General features: G+C 35.0%; 1 protein-coding gene across 4 annotated transcripts in view; it reads right to left on the bottom strand.

Moving 5' to 3' along the window:
• Window positions 1-16482, bottom strand: part of TTC3 (tetratricopeptide repeat domain 3) — a 101328-nt gene that overhangs the window by 5955 nt on the left and 78891 nt on the right. For all 4 annotated transcript variants that reach the window (XM_063180589.1, XM_063180605.1, XM_063180594.1 and 1 more), the window contains 12 exons: window positions 13142-13405; window positions 12881-12927; window positions 10518-10574; window positions 9447-9523; window positions 9180-9335; window positions 7833-8673; window positions 6503-6568; window positions 5022-5171; window positions 3137-3276; window positions 2316-2384; window positions 1936-2032; window positions 738-838 (listed from right to left, as the gene is read on the bottom strand). In XM_063180589.1, the coding sequence (XP_063036659.1) occupies window positions 738-838; window positions 1936-2032; window positions 2316-2384; window positions 3137-3276; window positions 5022-5171; window positions 6503-6568; window positions 7833-8673; window positions 9180-9335; window positions 9447-9523; window positions 10518-10574; window positions 12881-12927; window positions 13142-13405 (2065 nt within the window). The remainder of the gene's footprint in view (window positions 1-737; window positions 839-1935; window positions 2033-2315; window positions 2385-3136; window positions 3277-5021; window positions 5172-6502; window positions 6569-7832; window positions 8674-9179; window positions 9336-9446; window positions 9524-10517; window positions 10575-12880; window positions 12928-13141; window positions 13406-16482) is intronic.

Genomic DNA, 16482 nt, shown 5'->3' with positions numbered 1-16482 from the left:
CCACATAAATAAAAACTATATCAGGATAGAGTATAAAAAAATTATATAGTAATTAATTAACAATTGATCCCAGTTCAAGTTTTCAAGGGATTTCAGGTTAAAATCAGTATTTATATTTCATATAAATATTATATATTTGCTCTAACTACATGAATAAAAACTATAATTAATATCATGATAGATTATAAAAACTTATATAGTAATTAATTAACAATTGATCCCAGTTCAAGTTTTCAAGTAGAGGAAATACTATATAATAAATAATAAATAGAGAAATATAAAGTAAACATAAATATATAAATATATATTTAGTAAATAATTAACAATTAATCCCAGTTCAAGTTTTCAAGGGATTTCAGGTTACAATCAGTTACACCACAGCCCTTTTCCAGGGATACTGGGCAGGAATAATTGGAATTATTTTAATTATTATTACTATTATTAGTATTATTACCCAGATAATCTGATTTTCCCGGCTCAGAAAGACACAAGGACAAGGATGAGAATCAATTTTCAGCTGAATTTTGTTTGGGGCAATATTATTTACCCCCAACTCTGTGCAAATAATAACATAATAATAATAATAATAATAATAATAATAATAATAATAATAATAATAATAATAATAATAATAATAATAATAATAATAATAATAATAATAATACAAAATAAAAAGTATAGTGGATATAACTATAGAATACAAAATAAATAAGTAATAAATAATGAAGGAGCAGGACCTGCCCAGCGCCTGCAGCGCCCTGAGGTTTCCCTCTGCCTTGGCAATGGTGCCCCTGAGCTTCCAGCTCTCAGTTTCCTTCCAGGTCTGCAGCACCGAGACCTGGGGCAAAAAAAAAGAACAGAAATAAATGAAACAAAACAAACAACCAAGCAAAAAACCAACCAAACAAACAACAACTCTCCAACTCCCCAAAAACCCCCACGAAAAAATCCAAAACCACAAAAAATCCCCCCCCAAATAAAACAAAACAGAAAAAAAAAACCCAAAAAGCAAAACAAAAATCCCCCCAAAAAACAAACAAAAAAACCCCAAAAACACAAAAAATCCCTCCAAAAACAAAACAGAAAAAACCCCAAAAGCAAAACAAAAATCCCCCCAAAAAACAAACAAAAAAACCCCAAACCCACAAAAAATCCCCCCAAAAACAAAACAGAAAAAAACCCAAAAAGCAAAACAAAAATCCCCCCAAAAAACAAACAAAAAAACCCCAAAAAACACAAAAAATCCCCCCAAAAACAAAACAGAAAAAAACCCCCAAAAAGCAAAACAAAAATACCCCAAAAAACAAACAAAGAAAAAAAAAAACCCCAAATCCTAAAAACCCCAAAAACACAAAAAAATCCCTCCAAAAACAAAACAGAAAAAAACCCCAAAAAGCAAAACGAAAATCCCCCAAAAAACAAACAAAAAAACCCCCCCAAATCCTAAAAACCCCAAAAACACAAAAAATGCCCCCAAAAACAAAACATAAAAAAAACCCAAAAAAACCCCACCCCAAACAAAAACACCACAAAAAACCCCCAAAAAATAAAACAGAAAAAAACCCCAAATCCCCCAAAAAACCAAACCAAAATAACAAAAAACCCCACACAAAACCACAAAACCCCCCCCCCAAAAAACAAAACAGAAAAAAACCCCACTAAAAATACAAAAAACCTCCACCAAAACACAGTTAAAAAAATAGGGGAAAAAAAGAGATAAAACCTTAAATCAGGTTTTGATAAGAACTGAAACAAGAGTTTGAGGATGCAAAGTGCACACACGGTTCCTGAATTGAGGAATTTCCAAGTGCAATTTCCATCCCTGATATTTCCAATATTTATCAACATTATTTAAATTATTTCCCCACTTCAATCAGCACAAGCCCAGCTGTAAAAATCAGGTTTTTAGGGATTTTTTGGGGTTTTTTTTTGTACCTCTGCTTTAACAGCTCTTTTCTCACACTCCTGGCTGTCATTCTCACTCTTTTTTATCAGCTCTTCCAGTTTGCCTTTCTCATTAGCAAATTTCTTACTGTGAAAGGAAAAGAAAATGAAATATTTGAGTAGCATTAACAATATTTAAAATTTATGCTATTTTAGGTTTTTTTTTTTTTTTACAGCTACTCAGTGTCATGTAATCAAGGGAAATACATGAGAGTATAATTTCATTTATTCTAAATATTAATATTTACTCATGGCAAGTAAAAGCAAAGTAAGAGGAAGAAATTTGGGTTAAAGTGTTGATTTTCCCCTAAACCTTTACCCAGAGTGAGGCAGGAAAATGTAAATATTGCTGGGAGGGACATGAGTTTTACCTGGCCTTCAGAAATGTCTTTACACTTGCATTATATTGCTTTTCCTTCTCATCAATGCTCTTCAAATACCTACAGGAATGAAAGACTGATGGAGATTATTGTGGAAAAGGTTTATTGGTAAATCTGGGACACGTTCCTCTGTAACAACCTGTATTATTTAATTGTTTAATCCCTCAGGAATTATGGAATTCCCAGCCCTGGGGTGTCCCTGGGACAGTGGGAGGAGTGGAAATAAATGGTTTTTTAGGTCCATCCCAACCCAAATTATTCTAAATTTTATTCTAAATCCACTTAAATGGATTCTATTCTAATTGGAGCAACCTGGGACAGTGGGAGGAGTGGAAATAAATGGTTTTTAATGATCCATCCCAACCCAAATTATTCTAAATTTTATTCTAAATCCATTTAAATGGATTCTATTCTAAATAGATTTCGATTTATTGCTAATAAAGCAGTGATTAAGATAAAACCAGGCTGATGATTTTTTTTCAGGAGAGATTTGGCCCAAACTATTTAAGTAAGATAAAACAAAGATAAAACAATTCAAGATAATCCAAAGGCATTCAAGGACCAGAGTCTGGGCTCTATAAACTGAGAGGACATGAAACCACAGAAGGAATTGTCAAATCTGATTAGGAGAATTATTGCTAAATCAGGTTCATCTCCAAGCTATTTTAGATGTTTGCCTGTAATTTGCCAAAAAATTCAAAATGAATGGCCATGTCCATATTCCAGCCTAATTCTGGCTGCTTTCACAAATTCCCTCAAAGGGTTCTGAAGGTTTCAGGCTGTCAGAGTGAGGGGTGTGAATCCATTTCCACCTCTCATTGGTGTCCGAGTGTTTTTTAGCTGTGCCCTTCAGAGCTTTTAAATTCTCTCGATTCTCTTTCTTCTCCTGCTGCCACTTCTTCATTTGTGCCTCTGAGTCTTGGTGGAACCAACGCAGCTCATTCTGGGACACCTGAGGGCAGAGGAGAAAAAAGTTCATCTCTGAAAGTTGTGGTTTATTCAGGTAAAAGTTGGAGCAAAGTGAGGGTATTTGACTCTTACTTAAAATACTCCAATAGTAACTCAATTAAAACCAAAAATAACTATTAATATTACATTGCCAATAAATATAAATAAACAAGACAAACACCAAAAATACATTTTACAAGTTTTAAGGCAATACTTAATGTCCTTTATACACATATATAAATATCAATATATATTGATGTGTTTATACACATAAACATATATATGTTTATATCTATAAACAAATCAATAATAAACAACCAGAACTAACATACAACTTTACATTACACCTCAGTAAAACAGTTCATATTACAACTATATAAAACACAAAATCATCACTGTGATTTCTCACACATTTTAACCAAACAATTCAAATTTACCAACACCCATCAGTACTCTCCCAAGAATTAGAAGAACTACCTAATAGCTATAAAATAAATTCATAATTATTGTTACAAATCCTAAATCATGGATCAGGGATATTAATTTATATCTACAGAATAAATTAGTAATTGCTGTTACAAATCCCAAATCAGGGATCAGTCAGGGAATGCTGGAATGGCCGAGGTGAGGAGGACAAAGATATGAACAATAGATACAAACATATAAACAATAAATATAACACTCCTTAGTAAAAGTTCATATTAAAAAAAAAAGTTCATATTAAAACTATACAAAACACAAAAACATCACTGTGATTTCTCACACATTTTAACTAAACAATTCAAATTTACTAACACCCATAAGTACCCTCCCAAGAATTAGAAGAGCTACTTCATATCTACAAAATAAATTCATAATTATTGTTACAAATCCTAAATCATGGATCAGGGATATTAATTTGTATCTACAGAATAAATTAAAAATTACTGTTAAAACCCCCAAATCAGAGAGCAGTCAGGGAATGCTGGAATGGCTGAGGTGGGGAGGACAAAAACAAATAAACAATAAACAATATAGCACACCTTCTAAAACAGTTCATATTACAAATATACAAAACACAAAAACATCACTGTGATTTCTCACACATTTTAACCAAACAATTCAAATTTACCAACACCCACAAGTACCCTCCCAAGAATCAGAAGAGCTACTTCATATCTACAAAATAAATTCATAATTACTGTTAAAAACCCCAAATCAGGGATCAGTCAGGGAACGCTGGAATGGGGAGGACAAAAACATATCAACAATAAATATAACAGACCTCAGTAAAACAGTTTATGTTATAAGTACACTAGACACAAAACACAAAACCATCACTCTGATTTCTCACACAATTTAACCAAACAACTCAAATTTACCAACACCCATAAGTACTCTCACAAGAATGAGAAGAACTACCTCATATCTACAAAATAAATTAATAATTATTGTTAAAAACCCCAAATCAGGGATCAGTCAGGGAACGCTGGAATGGGGAGGACATAAACATATCAACAATAAATATAACAGACCTCAGTAAAACAGTTCATATTACAACTACACAAAACCAAACATCACTGTGATTTCTCACCCAATTTAACCAAACAACTCAGACTTACCAACACCCATAGGTACCCTTAGAAGCATCAGAAGAACTACATTTTACCTACAAAACAAATCCCTAATTGCTGCTAAAAGCCCCAGAGCAGGGGTGCTGGATGGCCTGAAGGACAGGACACTGCAGGCTCTGACCACGGGGATCCTTACCTGAGTCTCCTCAAGGCTTTTCTTCAGGAGCCCTTCCAGAGCTGCGATCTCCTCCAAGCTCCTGCTCTGGGACTGCTGGGATTTCACCTCTGCCTCCCTGAGCTGCTCCTGCAGCACCCGGTGCTCCTTCTCCACGCGGAGAATGTCGCCCTGCAAAATAATCAGCGACAGAAACTCATTGATAGAAACTCTGACTGATGCTCCCAGCTCAAGGGTCACAGTTCCTCGCTTTTACCTCCTGCCACAGACATAAACCTGCCATTAGCACCTCTCTGAACTGTCTCCAGGCCCAAAGGGAATATCCAAACCCAGGTTCTGAGTGAGGAAACACCTCAAACATTCAGCATCTGAATAGCTTAGAGTAAAACCTGTCACTGTCACATTTTCTGGAAAAATCCTTTTGGCAGAATTTCTCTCCTGGGAAGCTGAGAAGCCTCAGAGAGAAATTAAAACAACAATTATCTGTTTGCTGCTCCTGTGTTTGCTGCTTTGGAATGTGGCTGGAGATTGTTTACCAACAGGTGAATGTTTGATTGGTTTCATGTGAATTGTTTTCAATTAATGACCAATCACCATCAGCTGTGTTGGACTCTGAGGACAATCACTTTTCATTCTCATTCTTGTTAAACCTTCTGTCTGTATCCTTTCTCCTTCTTTTATATAGTTCTAGTATAGCATAATTATGATATAATATACTATACTATACTATACTATACTATACTATACTATACTATAATATACTATAATATAATATAATATAATATAATATAATATAATATAATATAATATAATATAATATAATGTGATATAATATATACTATAATACATACTATACTATAATATACTATAATACACTATATACTATAACATAATATACTATAATATACTATAATATACTATAATGTACTATACTATAATATATATAATATACTATAATACACTATATACTATAACAATATACTATACTATAAGATACTATAATATAATACACTATAATATACTAATAATATAATATAATATAATATAATATAATATAATATAATATAATATAATATAATATAATATAATATAATATAATATAATATAATATAATATAATATAATATAATATAATATAATATAATATAATATAATATAATATAATATAATATAATATAATATAATATAATATAATATATCAGCCCTCTAAGAACACGGAGTCAGATTCTCAATTCCTCCTTCATTCTGGGGACATCACAAACTCAACATAAAACCATCAGAACAAATATCAAATATCAGAGCAAAGCTCAAAAATCATTTCCTTGTGGGGCTGGGTGATGTTTCCAAGAACATCACAGAACACAAAATCAGCCAAACAACCCACAATATAAAATCTCTGTTAAAACCTGTTGTTTTCAGAGAACTTTCATTTGACTGTTCAGTTTTTGGGCCTTCCTTTAACCTCCCTCATGAGAAACCTACACCAGGATGCAAAGAACTTACTTGTTGATTTTCAAATGGATGGAAAGGCAAAGTATTGGTTTCCCTATTAGCAACTTCCTGATTTACCTAGAACACAAAAAATATTAGAATTTGATTAAAAATCTTCTCGGTTCATAGATGAGCTGCTCTGGTTTGGAGCTTTTGTACCTCACTGAGGGTTTTATAAATCCAACTGTAATCCAGGCCTAGAAATGATGTAGGAAAACATTGTGGAGCTGTTTCTGAATGGAATTTTTTATTTTCTTTCCCTGATTTCATTGACCACGAGCAATTCCACGAAGTTCTGTGGGTCTTTAAACAAAGCCATGCTTTAAATGTCTGAAAAATGAAGTTTTGCAGAGAGTGTCTCACCCTCCTAGAGAGTGAGAAGGTTCCCCCTGAGCCTTCTTTTCTCCACAAATCCAAATCCTCAGAAGTTGTGGAAATGAAAATAAATCCCTGAACTCATCACAACAGGAAAAAAATAACGACACAGAATGACTTTGCTTCATCTCTAAAGTGAAGCTAAAAGTTTTGTGCAGCAGTTCCCTGTGTGATACCCAGGGAAAAAAGAGCTGCAAAAACTTCAGGAACAACGAAATTCAGTGAGCAGCTTGGAAGAGTTACAAATGAAAAATGAACAATCACAGAAACTGAAAGTTCTCAGGAATCATTGAATGGTTTGGGTTGGAAGGGACATTAAAACTCATCCAGTGCCAGACCCTGCCATGTGGAAAGGTTTAATTTTAGTTCATGAACTGGGCCTGGAATCTCTAAGTCTGGGGTAAAAACACAACAGTGGGAGAGCTCTGCACCAGGGATACACCAGGGATTCTTAGTAGGAACCTCCGAGGGAGAGGAAGGAGATGCAAACCTTAATTAGGCATGGAAGGGACCTGAGAATCACCCAGGGCAGGGACACCTCCCACTGTCCCCTCCCAGCCCAGTGTCCAGCCTGGCCTTGGGCACTGCCAGGGATCCAGGGGTGGAATTCCATCCCAGCCCTGCCCACCCTCACTGAGAGGAAATTGTTCCTAATATCTGATGTAAACCTGTAATTTTTCAGTGTGAAGCCATTCCCTGTGTGCTGTCCCTGCAGGCCCTGGCAATTGTCTCTCTCCAGCTTTCCTGGGGCTCCTCCAGGCCCTGCAAGGCCACCCTGAGCTCAGCCCAAAGCTTCTCCTGTGCAGGTGAACAATGCCAGCTGTGCCAGCCTTTCCTGCCAGCACAGGAATGTCCTGAAACTCCCCCAGTGCCACCCCTGCCATGGCAGGGACACCTCCCACTGTCCCAGGCTGCTCCTATAAAATATAACCTATAAAATCTCCCCAGCATTTTTCCCACTCCTTACCTGCACTGCCACCATCTTTATGTGAGGATTGCTCTTCATCCCGCCTTTATTTTTCTTTCCATTTTCCTTGTTCACACATTTATCACCCTCAGCTTCATCCGAGCCATTTGGTAAAGCAGAGTCCTTTCTATCCAAGTTCTCCAATTGGCCCCAAGGGCCTTTGTACTCCTGGATTTCACCTGGCACAAAAAGCTCAGGGCTGCATTTCCCAGCTGGGATTGCTGAGTGCAGATGTTGCTGAGGAGCTGCAGCATCAGCATAAATAAACCCAGCCTGTGCCAGGGGCAATATTCCATACTGATAACCCCAGGAGCTCTGAGGTAAAAACACAGCCGGGACTGCGGGCTCGAAGCCTTTCAGTAAAACACCTGAAAACGGAGCCTGGCTTCCCATGGAATCAATATTTTGGTTTTCTAGAGGATTTCCAGGAGGGCAGGGAGCAGGGAAGGAGCAGGGGAAATATTGCTGGGTGTGATAATCTGATAAATCAGGAGCTGCTGCCAAAGGGGCATCCACGGGGTACGAGAGAGGTCTGAACTCCTGGGCATAGGGATTCAGGGGCAGCTTGCTGTGGGCAGGATTCCCCTGGCATTCCCCAGGTGGATTTTCATCTTTATTTTCATTTCTGCTTGGATCTCCTTCAAAAAGGGCCGAGTGCTTCTTCAGGCCAATCAGATTGTCCACCATGATGAACCGAAGGGATTTCAGCAGGAAGGCCTCAAGGCCGCCGCCATCTTCCACCACCTTCCGCGTCTCCTCAGGGAAATTTTCATATTCCCCAATCAGCAGCTTATTATTAATTTCCAGAGGGCCATGTTGTTCCAAGATTTGAGAGAAATAACTTTAAAAAAAAATTATTAAAATTAATTCAGTTTTTTTTATCCATTCCTTCAATCCATTTAATCCATTCCTTCAATCCATTTAATCCACTCCTTCATAGACACGCCACACCCACCAGGATTCCAATTAATCCAGAATCATTAAAATTAATTCAAGTTTTTTTATCCATTCCTTCAATCCATTTAATCCACTCCTTCATAGACACGCCACACCCACCAGGATCCAATTAATCCAGAAGTATTAAAATTAATTCAAGATTTTTCATCCTTTCCTTCAATCCATTTAATCCACTCCTTCATAGACATGCCACACCCACCAGGATTCCAATTAATCCCAAAAATTATTAAAATTAATTCAAGTTTTTTCATCCTTTCCTTCAATCCATTTAATCCACTCCTTCATAGACACGCCACACCCACCAGGATTCCAATTAATCCCAAAAATTATTAAAATTATGAAGTAAAATTCAACCCCCTGAAGCTCCCAAACACAGAAACTGATACTCACTCATATAAATTCTCAGAGATTGGATCTGGATTATTATTATTATTAATCTGATAATTGTTACTATTTGCAATATTATAGCGAGCTTCGAATTCCTCCACTTGATCCTGGAGATGTTCTGGGACTACAAAGGGATTTTCATTTCGAAAATCTCTGTACCTTAAAAATCAGAGAAAAAAAAATCATCGAGTTAACCCAGCCTTGGTTTTTAAAGGGATTCTTCTCCTGCAGTTTGGAGTTTGGGCAATAAAAGCAGAATCAAATACTCACACATTATTTTCTTCTATAAATCTCTTCTCTTCTTCTCGTGGTGCTGTACTAACTCCACTGGATAATACTAAAATAGACTAATTAAAAACAGATTTATTTTAGTTTTTACCTCACAAAAACTCATGTAAAATAATCCACTGCAAAGACCAGGAGTAACTTATTTACACTGAATTTTGTTCTTTAAATTCATCATGTTCATTATGAACTGCAAAATTTCCAGAAATTATCAGTGCTAAGCCACAGCTTAATGAATTTTCTATTTAAATTTATCAATTCCTTCTTCAAAATTTATTTGGGAAAAAATTGGGATATTCAGCCTCAAATCCCTCTTTTTTTTTTTAATGAATTTTATCAAAATTTAATTAAACTTTCTTTTAAATTTGAGGCTGTAACAAATTTACCACAAACAGGAATTATCTCTAATTCCACATGTCACTCTGGTTATTATTATATCTGTCTATACCATTAAAGACATTTAAGTTGTCTTTATTTTTATTATCTAAAAATTTAGAAATACACAAATAAATGCACCTAAGTCAGAAAAATTAGTCCTGAGGAACAAATCTGAAGTTTACTCTTGAAATTCTAGAAAAATGATAAAGAGGTGAGGGCATGAGGTTTTCAATAAAGCAAAATCCCCCAAAAGGCAGCAGAAAACTCAGGCAGAATAATATTCCAACAAACTCTATAAAATAATGAATAATTAATAACATTCCTGAGCATGAAATGGAGCTTTTGAACCAAATTCCCATCTTCCCACATGGAAAATTAAAATCACAACAATAATTCAGAATTAAGCCAGTGGAAGGTGCTTCCAGTCAGAGCCAAAGTGAGTCATAAATAAATTTAAAAATTGCTTTTATACTGATAAATTTTAACAAAATGGTATAATTTAAATATTAACAGCTTAATTTTACTTCAGGAAAAGCCACTTCAGTAAGGAGTTTCCTCAAGATATTTACAAAAACAGCTCCCATCCACCTGAATGCCAGAAATTCTAAAAAAAATCCCAATTTTAGGTGGGTTTTTAGTAGTAAATAAATGGTACCTGCTTGGTCCAAAGTTACTGACCTTTGAATCTTTCAAATTCTTCTTCCTGTTTTTATTTTTAACTTTGATTTCATTATTCTGAAACAGAAAAGAAAATGAAGGCACAGGATTGGCAAATGTTGCTTCAGTTTTCCAAGGAAGACAAAGGTGGAGGAACTGAAATTTGAATTATTCTTTAACAGGACTGGGATTACCCAAGAACAGAATAATTACAGGTTAACACTGAAATCAAAGCAGTTTTCTTGTGCTGGTTTTTATTTCATTCTTGGATTTTCCCAATTCATGAAATGAAAAAGCAAAAAAAAACAACCAAAATCTGAATTTTATTAATGTGTACATTTAAAAATCTGAATTTTATTAATGTGTACGTTAAAAATTCTGCATTTTATTAACATGTACATTTAAAATTCTGCGTTTCATTAATATGTAGATTTTTAAAAATCTGCATTTCATTAAGATGTACATTAAAAATTCTGCCTCTCCTTATCATCTACATTAAAAATTCTGCATTTCATTATCTTCTACATTTAAAATTCTTCATTTTATTAATGTACACTTGAAAATTCTGCACTTTTTAATATGTGCACTAAAAAGTCTGCATTTTATTAATGTGCACATTAAAAACTCTGAATTTTATTAATGTGTGCATTAAAAACTGCATTTTATTAATGTGTACATTTAAATTTCTTCATTTTTTAACATGCAAATTAAAATTTCTGCATTTTATTAATGTGCACATTAAAAATTCTGAATTTTATTAATGTGTGCATTAAAAACTGCATTTTATTAATGTGTACATCTAAATTTCTTCATTTTATGAACATGCAAATTAAAATTTCTGCATTTCATTAATGTGCACATTAAAAATTCTGAATTTTATTAATGTGTGCATTAAAAACTGCATTTTATTAATGTGTACATCTAAATTTCTTCATTTTATGAACATGCAAATTAAAATTTCTGCATTTCATTAATGTGCACATTAAAAATTCTGCATGTAATTAATGTGTAGATTTTTTAAAAATCTGCCTTTCCTTAGCATGTACATTAAAAACTCTGAATTTTATTAACATTTACATTTAAAAGTCTTCATTTTATTAATGTACACTTTAGAATTCTGCATTTTGCGAATACGTACATTAAAAAGTTTACATTTTATTTAAGTGCACATTAAAAATTCTGAATTTTCTTAATGTGTGCATTAAAACCTGCACTTTATTAATGTGTGCATTTAAATTTCTTCATTTTATTAACGTGCAAATTAAAATTTCTGAATTTTATTAATGTGTGCATTAAAAACTGCATTTTATTAATGTGTACATCTAAATTTCTTCATTTTATGAACATGCAAATTAAAATTTCTGCATTTCATTAATGTGCACATTAAAAATTCTGCATGCAATTAATGTGTAGATTTTTTAAAAATCTGCCTTTCCTTAGCATGTACATTAAAAACTCTGAATTTTATTAACATTTACATTTAAAAGTCTTCATTTTATTAATGTACACTTTAGAATTCTGCATTTTGCGAATACGTACATTAAAAAGTTTACATTTTATTTAAGTGCACATTAAAAATTCTGAATTTTCTTAATGTGTGCATTAAACCCTGCACTTTATTAATGTGTGCATTTAAATTTCTTCATTTTATTAACGTGCAAATTAAAATTTCTGCATTTTATTAATGTGCACATTAAAAATTCTGCATGTAATTAATGTGTAGATTTTTTTAAAAATCTGCCTTTCCTTAGCATGTACATCAAAAACTCTGAATTTTATTAACATTTACATTTAAAAGTCTTCATTTTATTAATGTACACTTTAGAATTCTGCATTTTTTAATATGTGCATTAAAAAGTCTGCATTTTATTAATGTGCACATTAAAAATTCTGAATTTTCTTAATGTGTGCATTAAACCCTACACTTTATTAATGTGTGCATTTAAATTTCTTCATTTTATTAATGTGCAAATTAAAAATTCTGCATTTTTTTAGCGTGCACACTAAAAATTCTGAATTTCTTAATATGTACATGAATTAACTCTAAAGTTTTATTGTGAATCAAAAGTAAATCCTGGATTTGTAAAGGTAAATTTAACTGCAGGCAAGAACTTCAATGAGGGTTCCTAAAATACAGAATTAACTGAAATCCAAAATCCATTTCTGCCAATTGGATTTTGATGATGACACCAATCAAAAAGTGATTCGGAATGAGGCAAACTTGGAAAATTATTATTAAATAATTCAAATAATTTAAGAAAAGGGAGGTAAAACAGATTAAAATTCCAATAAATCTGGAGGGCCAGGCTGGAAAATATTTCCTTTTCTAAAACAGCAAAAAGTTCTTTGCGAGCTGAGGCCAAACAGAAACGAAATTCACTTACTGATAAATTCTCATTTCCCTGCTTCTTTAATATAATGGTTGGATCATCTGTGGGAAGGACAAAACTCATGGTGATCGATGGAAATAACAATATTTTTAATTAATTTACAATTTAACTGTGAAATCACAGGAATTATTGCTCCAATCCTTCACCCAACACCACCAAAGCCGCTCCACGCCTGCAGCTGCAGGACTTTAATGCTAAAAACACACAATAAAAATGAATTTTTACTGGAAATGTTTGATCCTTTTGGCCACTCACCCATTTTATCAAAGAATTCATCTAAAGCTTGATGGAGCTGTGGGAAATGTTGTCTGTTTTCTTCTAAAAGCCATATAAAACACCGGGATTTCTCTAGGGGAGGGGCGAGGAAATAATCACAAATTTCTTTCTTTCCACCACCAGCTGCCACACTATCAAATTTACTGCCATATTTCTGGTTCCACAGTGGAGTTAAAATAGAAAAGTCAAGCTCTTGCAGAACTTGGCCATATTGAAGGAGAAAATTTTTTGTAGCTGTCAGACCTGGAAAAGATGGGAAAAAAAAAAATCGCAATATTTCATTCCAGCTTTAAATTTTTAATGCTTAAAATGTGATACTGCTCTTCAAAAGGGCAGGAGTTTGGTCTAGAAATTCAATGTACAGACGGTGTGAGAGCTTTTGTGTCCTGGAAATGCAAACAAAAAATGAGCAATGGGGTTGGTATAAATTCTACTCTCAGAAATTATTATTTGTATAACAATAACAACAAGATTTGGATCTATTCTGTGATGGGAGGGGATGGGAGTCAATAGATTAGAATAGAATTCTAAGAATTCTAGGAATTCTTGGAAGGATATGAATATTAGGTAAAGCAAAATGAACAACCCCAAACCTCAAAATCCAACTTTTTTTCCATTATAAACCCAACAGGAAACTGCAGAGCACCAACACAAAATTCCTTCCAAGTTTAATGGTAAAACCCCATTATTTACTCTTCAAAACCAGATTATTGCGACAAATATCAGCATTTACACCCATTCTGGAATTTTAAGGCCATTTAAAATTTTTTTGAATTTTTAGACCCATTCTGGAATCTTAAGACCATTTAAAAATTGTTGAATTTTCTCTGCTGAGCTCCTGGGTCACCCAGGCTGTGTTCCCCTCTGGAAATGGGGGAAAGGACAAAGAGGAGAAGTTTTACTTTGCAGTTTCAAACGAGGTAAAAGGAGATTTTTTTGTGCTCTCAAAACCCAACAGCAAACTGCAGAGCACCAAAAAAAAAATGATTCCAAGTTTAATGGTAAAACCCCATTATTTACTCTCCAAAACCAGATTATTGCTACAAATATCAGCATTTACACCCATTCTGGAATTTTAAGGCCATTTAAAAATTGTTGAATTTTCTCTGCCGAGCCTGTGGGCCACCCCGGTTCTGTTCCCCTCAGTAAACCAGGGACAGGACAAAGAGGAGAAGTTTTACTGTGCAGTTTCAAAGGAGGAAAAAGGAGAATTTCCTGTGCCCCCAGAACCCACCCCGGTGACCCAGGTGCTGCAGCCACTTGTGCACTTTGGCATCCACCTCTGCCAGCTGGAGAATCATAGACCTAACGTGAAATTTTTCCAAGTTTAATGGTAAAACCCCACCATTATTTACTCTCCAAAACCAGATTATTGCTACAAACATCACCATTTAAACCCATTCTGGAATCTTAAGGCCATTTAAAAGTTGTTGAATTTTCTCTGCTGAGCTCCTGGGTCACCCAGGCTGTGTTCCCCTCTGGAAATGAGGGAAAGGACAAAGAGGAGAAGTTTTACTGTGCAGTTTCAAAGGAGGAAAAAGGAGAATTTCCTGTGCTCCCAGAACCCAACAGCAAACTGCAGAGCACCAACACAAAATTCCTTCCAAGTTTAATGGTAAAACCCCATTATTTACTCTCCAAAACCAGATTATTGCTACAAATATAGCATTTAAACCCATTCTGGAATTTTAAGGCCATTTAAAATTTTTTGAATTTTTAGACCCATTCTGGAATCTTAAGACCATTTAAAAATTGTTGAATTTTCTCTGCTGAGCTCCTGGGTCACCCAGGCTGTGTTCCCCTCTGGAAATGAGGGAAAGGACAAAGAGGAGAAGTTTTACTTTGCAGTTCCAAATGAGGAAAAAGGAGAATTTTTTGTGCTGTCAGAACCCAACAGCAAACTGCAGAGCACCAACCCAAAATTGCTTCCAAGTTTAATTGTAAAACCCCATTATTTACTCTCCAAAACCAGACTACTGCTACAAATATCAGCGTTTAAACCCATTCTGGAATTTTAAGGCCATTGAATCATTGAATTTTCTCTGCCAAACCCCTGCCGAGCTCCTGAGGCACCCCGGTTTTGTTCCCCTCTGGAAATCAGGGAGGGACAGGACAAAGAGGAGAAGTTTTCCTTTGCAGTTTCAAAGGAGGATAAAGGAGAATTTCCTGTGCTCCCAGAACCCACCCCGGTGATCCAGGTGCTGCAGCCACTTGTGCACTTTGGCATCCACCTCTCCCAGCTGGAGAATCATAGACCTAACATGAAATTTTTCCAATTCTAATGGTAAAACCCCACCATTATTTACTCTCCAAAACCAGATTATTGCCACAAACATCACCATTTAAACCCATTCTGGAATTTTAAGGCCATTTAAAAACTGTTGAATTTTCTCTGCCGAGCTCCTGAGCCACCCAGGTTTTGTTCCCCTCAGTAAACCAGGGACAGGACAAAGAGGAGAAGTTTTACTGTGCAGTTTCAAAGGAGGAAAAAGGAGAATTTCCTGTGCTCCCAGAACCCAACAGCAAACTGCAGAGCACCAACACAAAATTCCTTCCAAGTTTAATGGTAAAACCCCATTATTTACTCTCCAAAACCAGATTATTGCTACAAACATCAGCATTTAAACCCATTCTGGAATTTTAAGGCCATCGAATCATTGAATTTTCTGTGCCAAATCCCTGCCGAGCTCCTGAGGCACCCCAGCTCTGTTCCCCTCAGTAAACCAGGGACAGGACAAAGAGGAGAAGTTTTACTGTGCAGTTCCAAATGAGGAAAAAGGAGAATTTCCTGTGCTCCCAGAACCCAACAGCAAACTGCAGAGCAGCAATACAAAATTATTTCCAAGTTTCATGGCAAAACCCCACCATTATTTACTCTCCAAAACCAGATTATTGCCACAAACATCACCATTTAAACCCATTCTGGAATTTTAAAATTTAAAATTTTTGAACTTTCTCTGCTGAGTTCCTGAGCCACCCCGGTTTTGCTCCCCTCAGTAAACCAGGGACAGGACAAAGAGGAGAAGTTTTCCTTTGCTGTTTCAAATGAGGAAAAATGAGAATTTCCTGTGCTCCCAGAACCCACCCAGGTGATCCAGGTGCTGCAGCCACTTGTGCACTTTGTGTGATTATAATTCTCCAAGCTGGAGAATTATAAACCCAACAGCAAACTGCAGAGCACCAACATGAAATTATTTCCAAGTTTAATGGTAAAACCCCATTATTTATTCTCCAAAACCAGACTACTGCTACAAATATCAGCGTTTAAACCCATTCTGGAATTTTAAGGCCATTGAATCATTGAATTTTCTCTGCCAAAT

This window comes from Melospiza melodia, chromosome 2 (genome assembly GCF_035770615.1).
Source record: "Melospiza melodia melodia isolate bMelMel2 chromosome 2, bMelMel2.pri, whole genome shotgun sequence".
Lineage (NCBI taxonomy): Eukaryota > Metazoa > Chordata > Aves > Passeriformes > Passerellidae > Melospiza > Melospiza melodia.
Note: the sequence above shows the minus strand (reverse complement) of the source record. Positions and strands in the feature narration are given on the sequence as shown.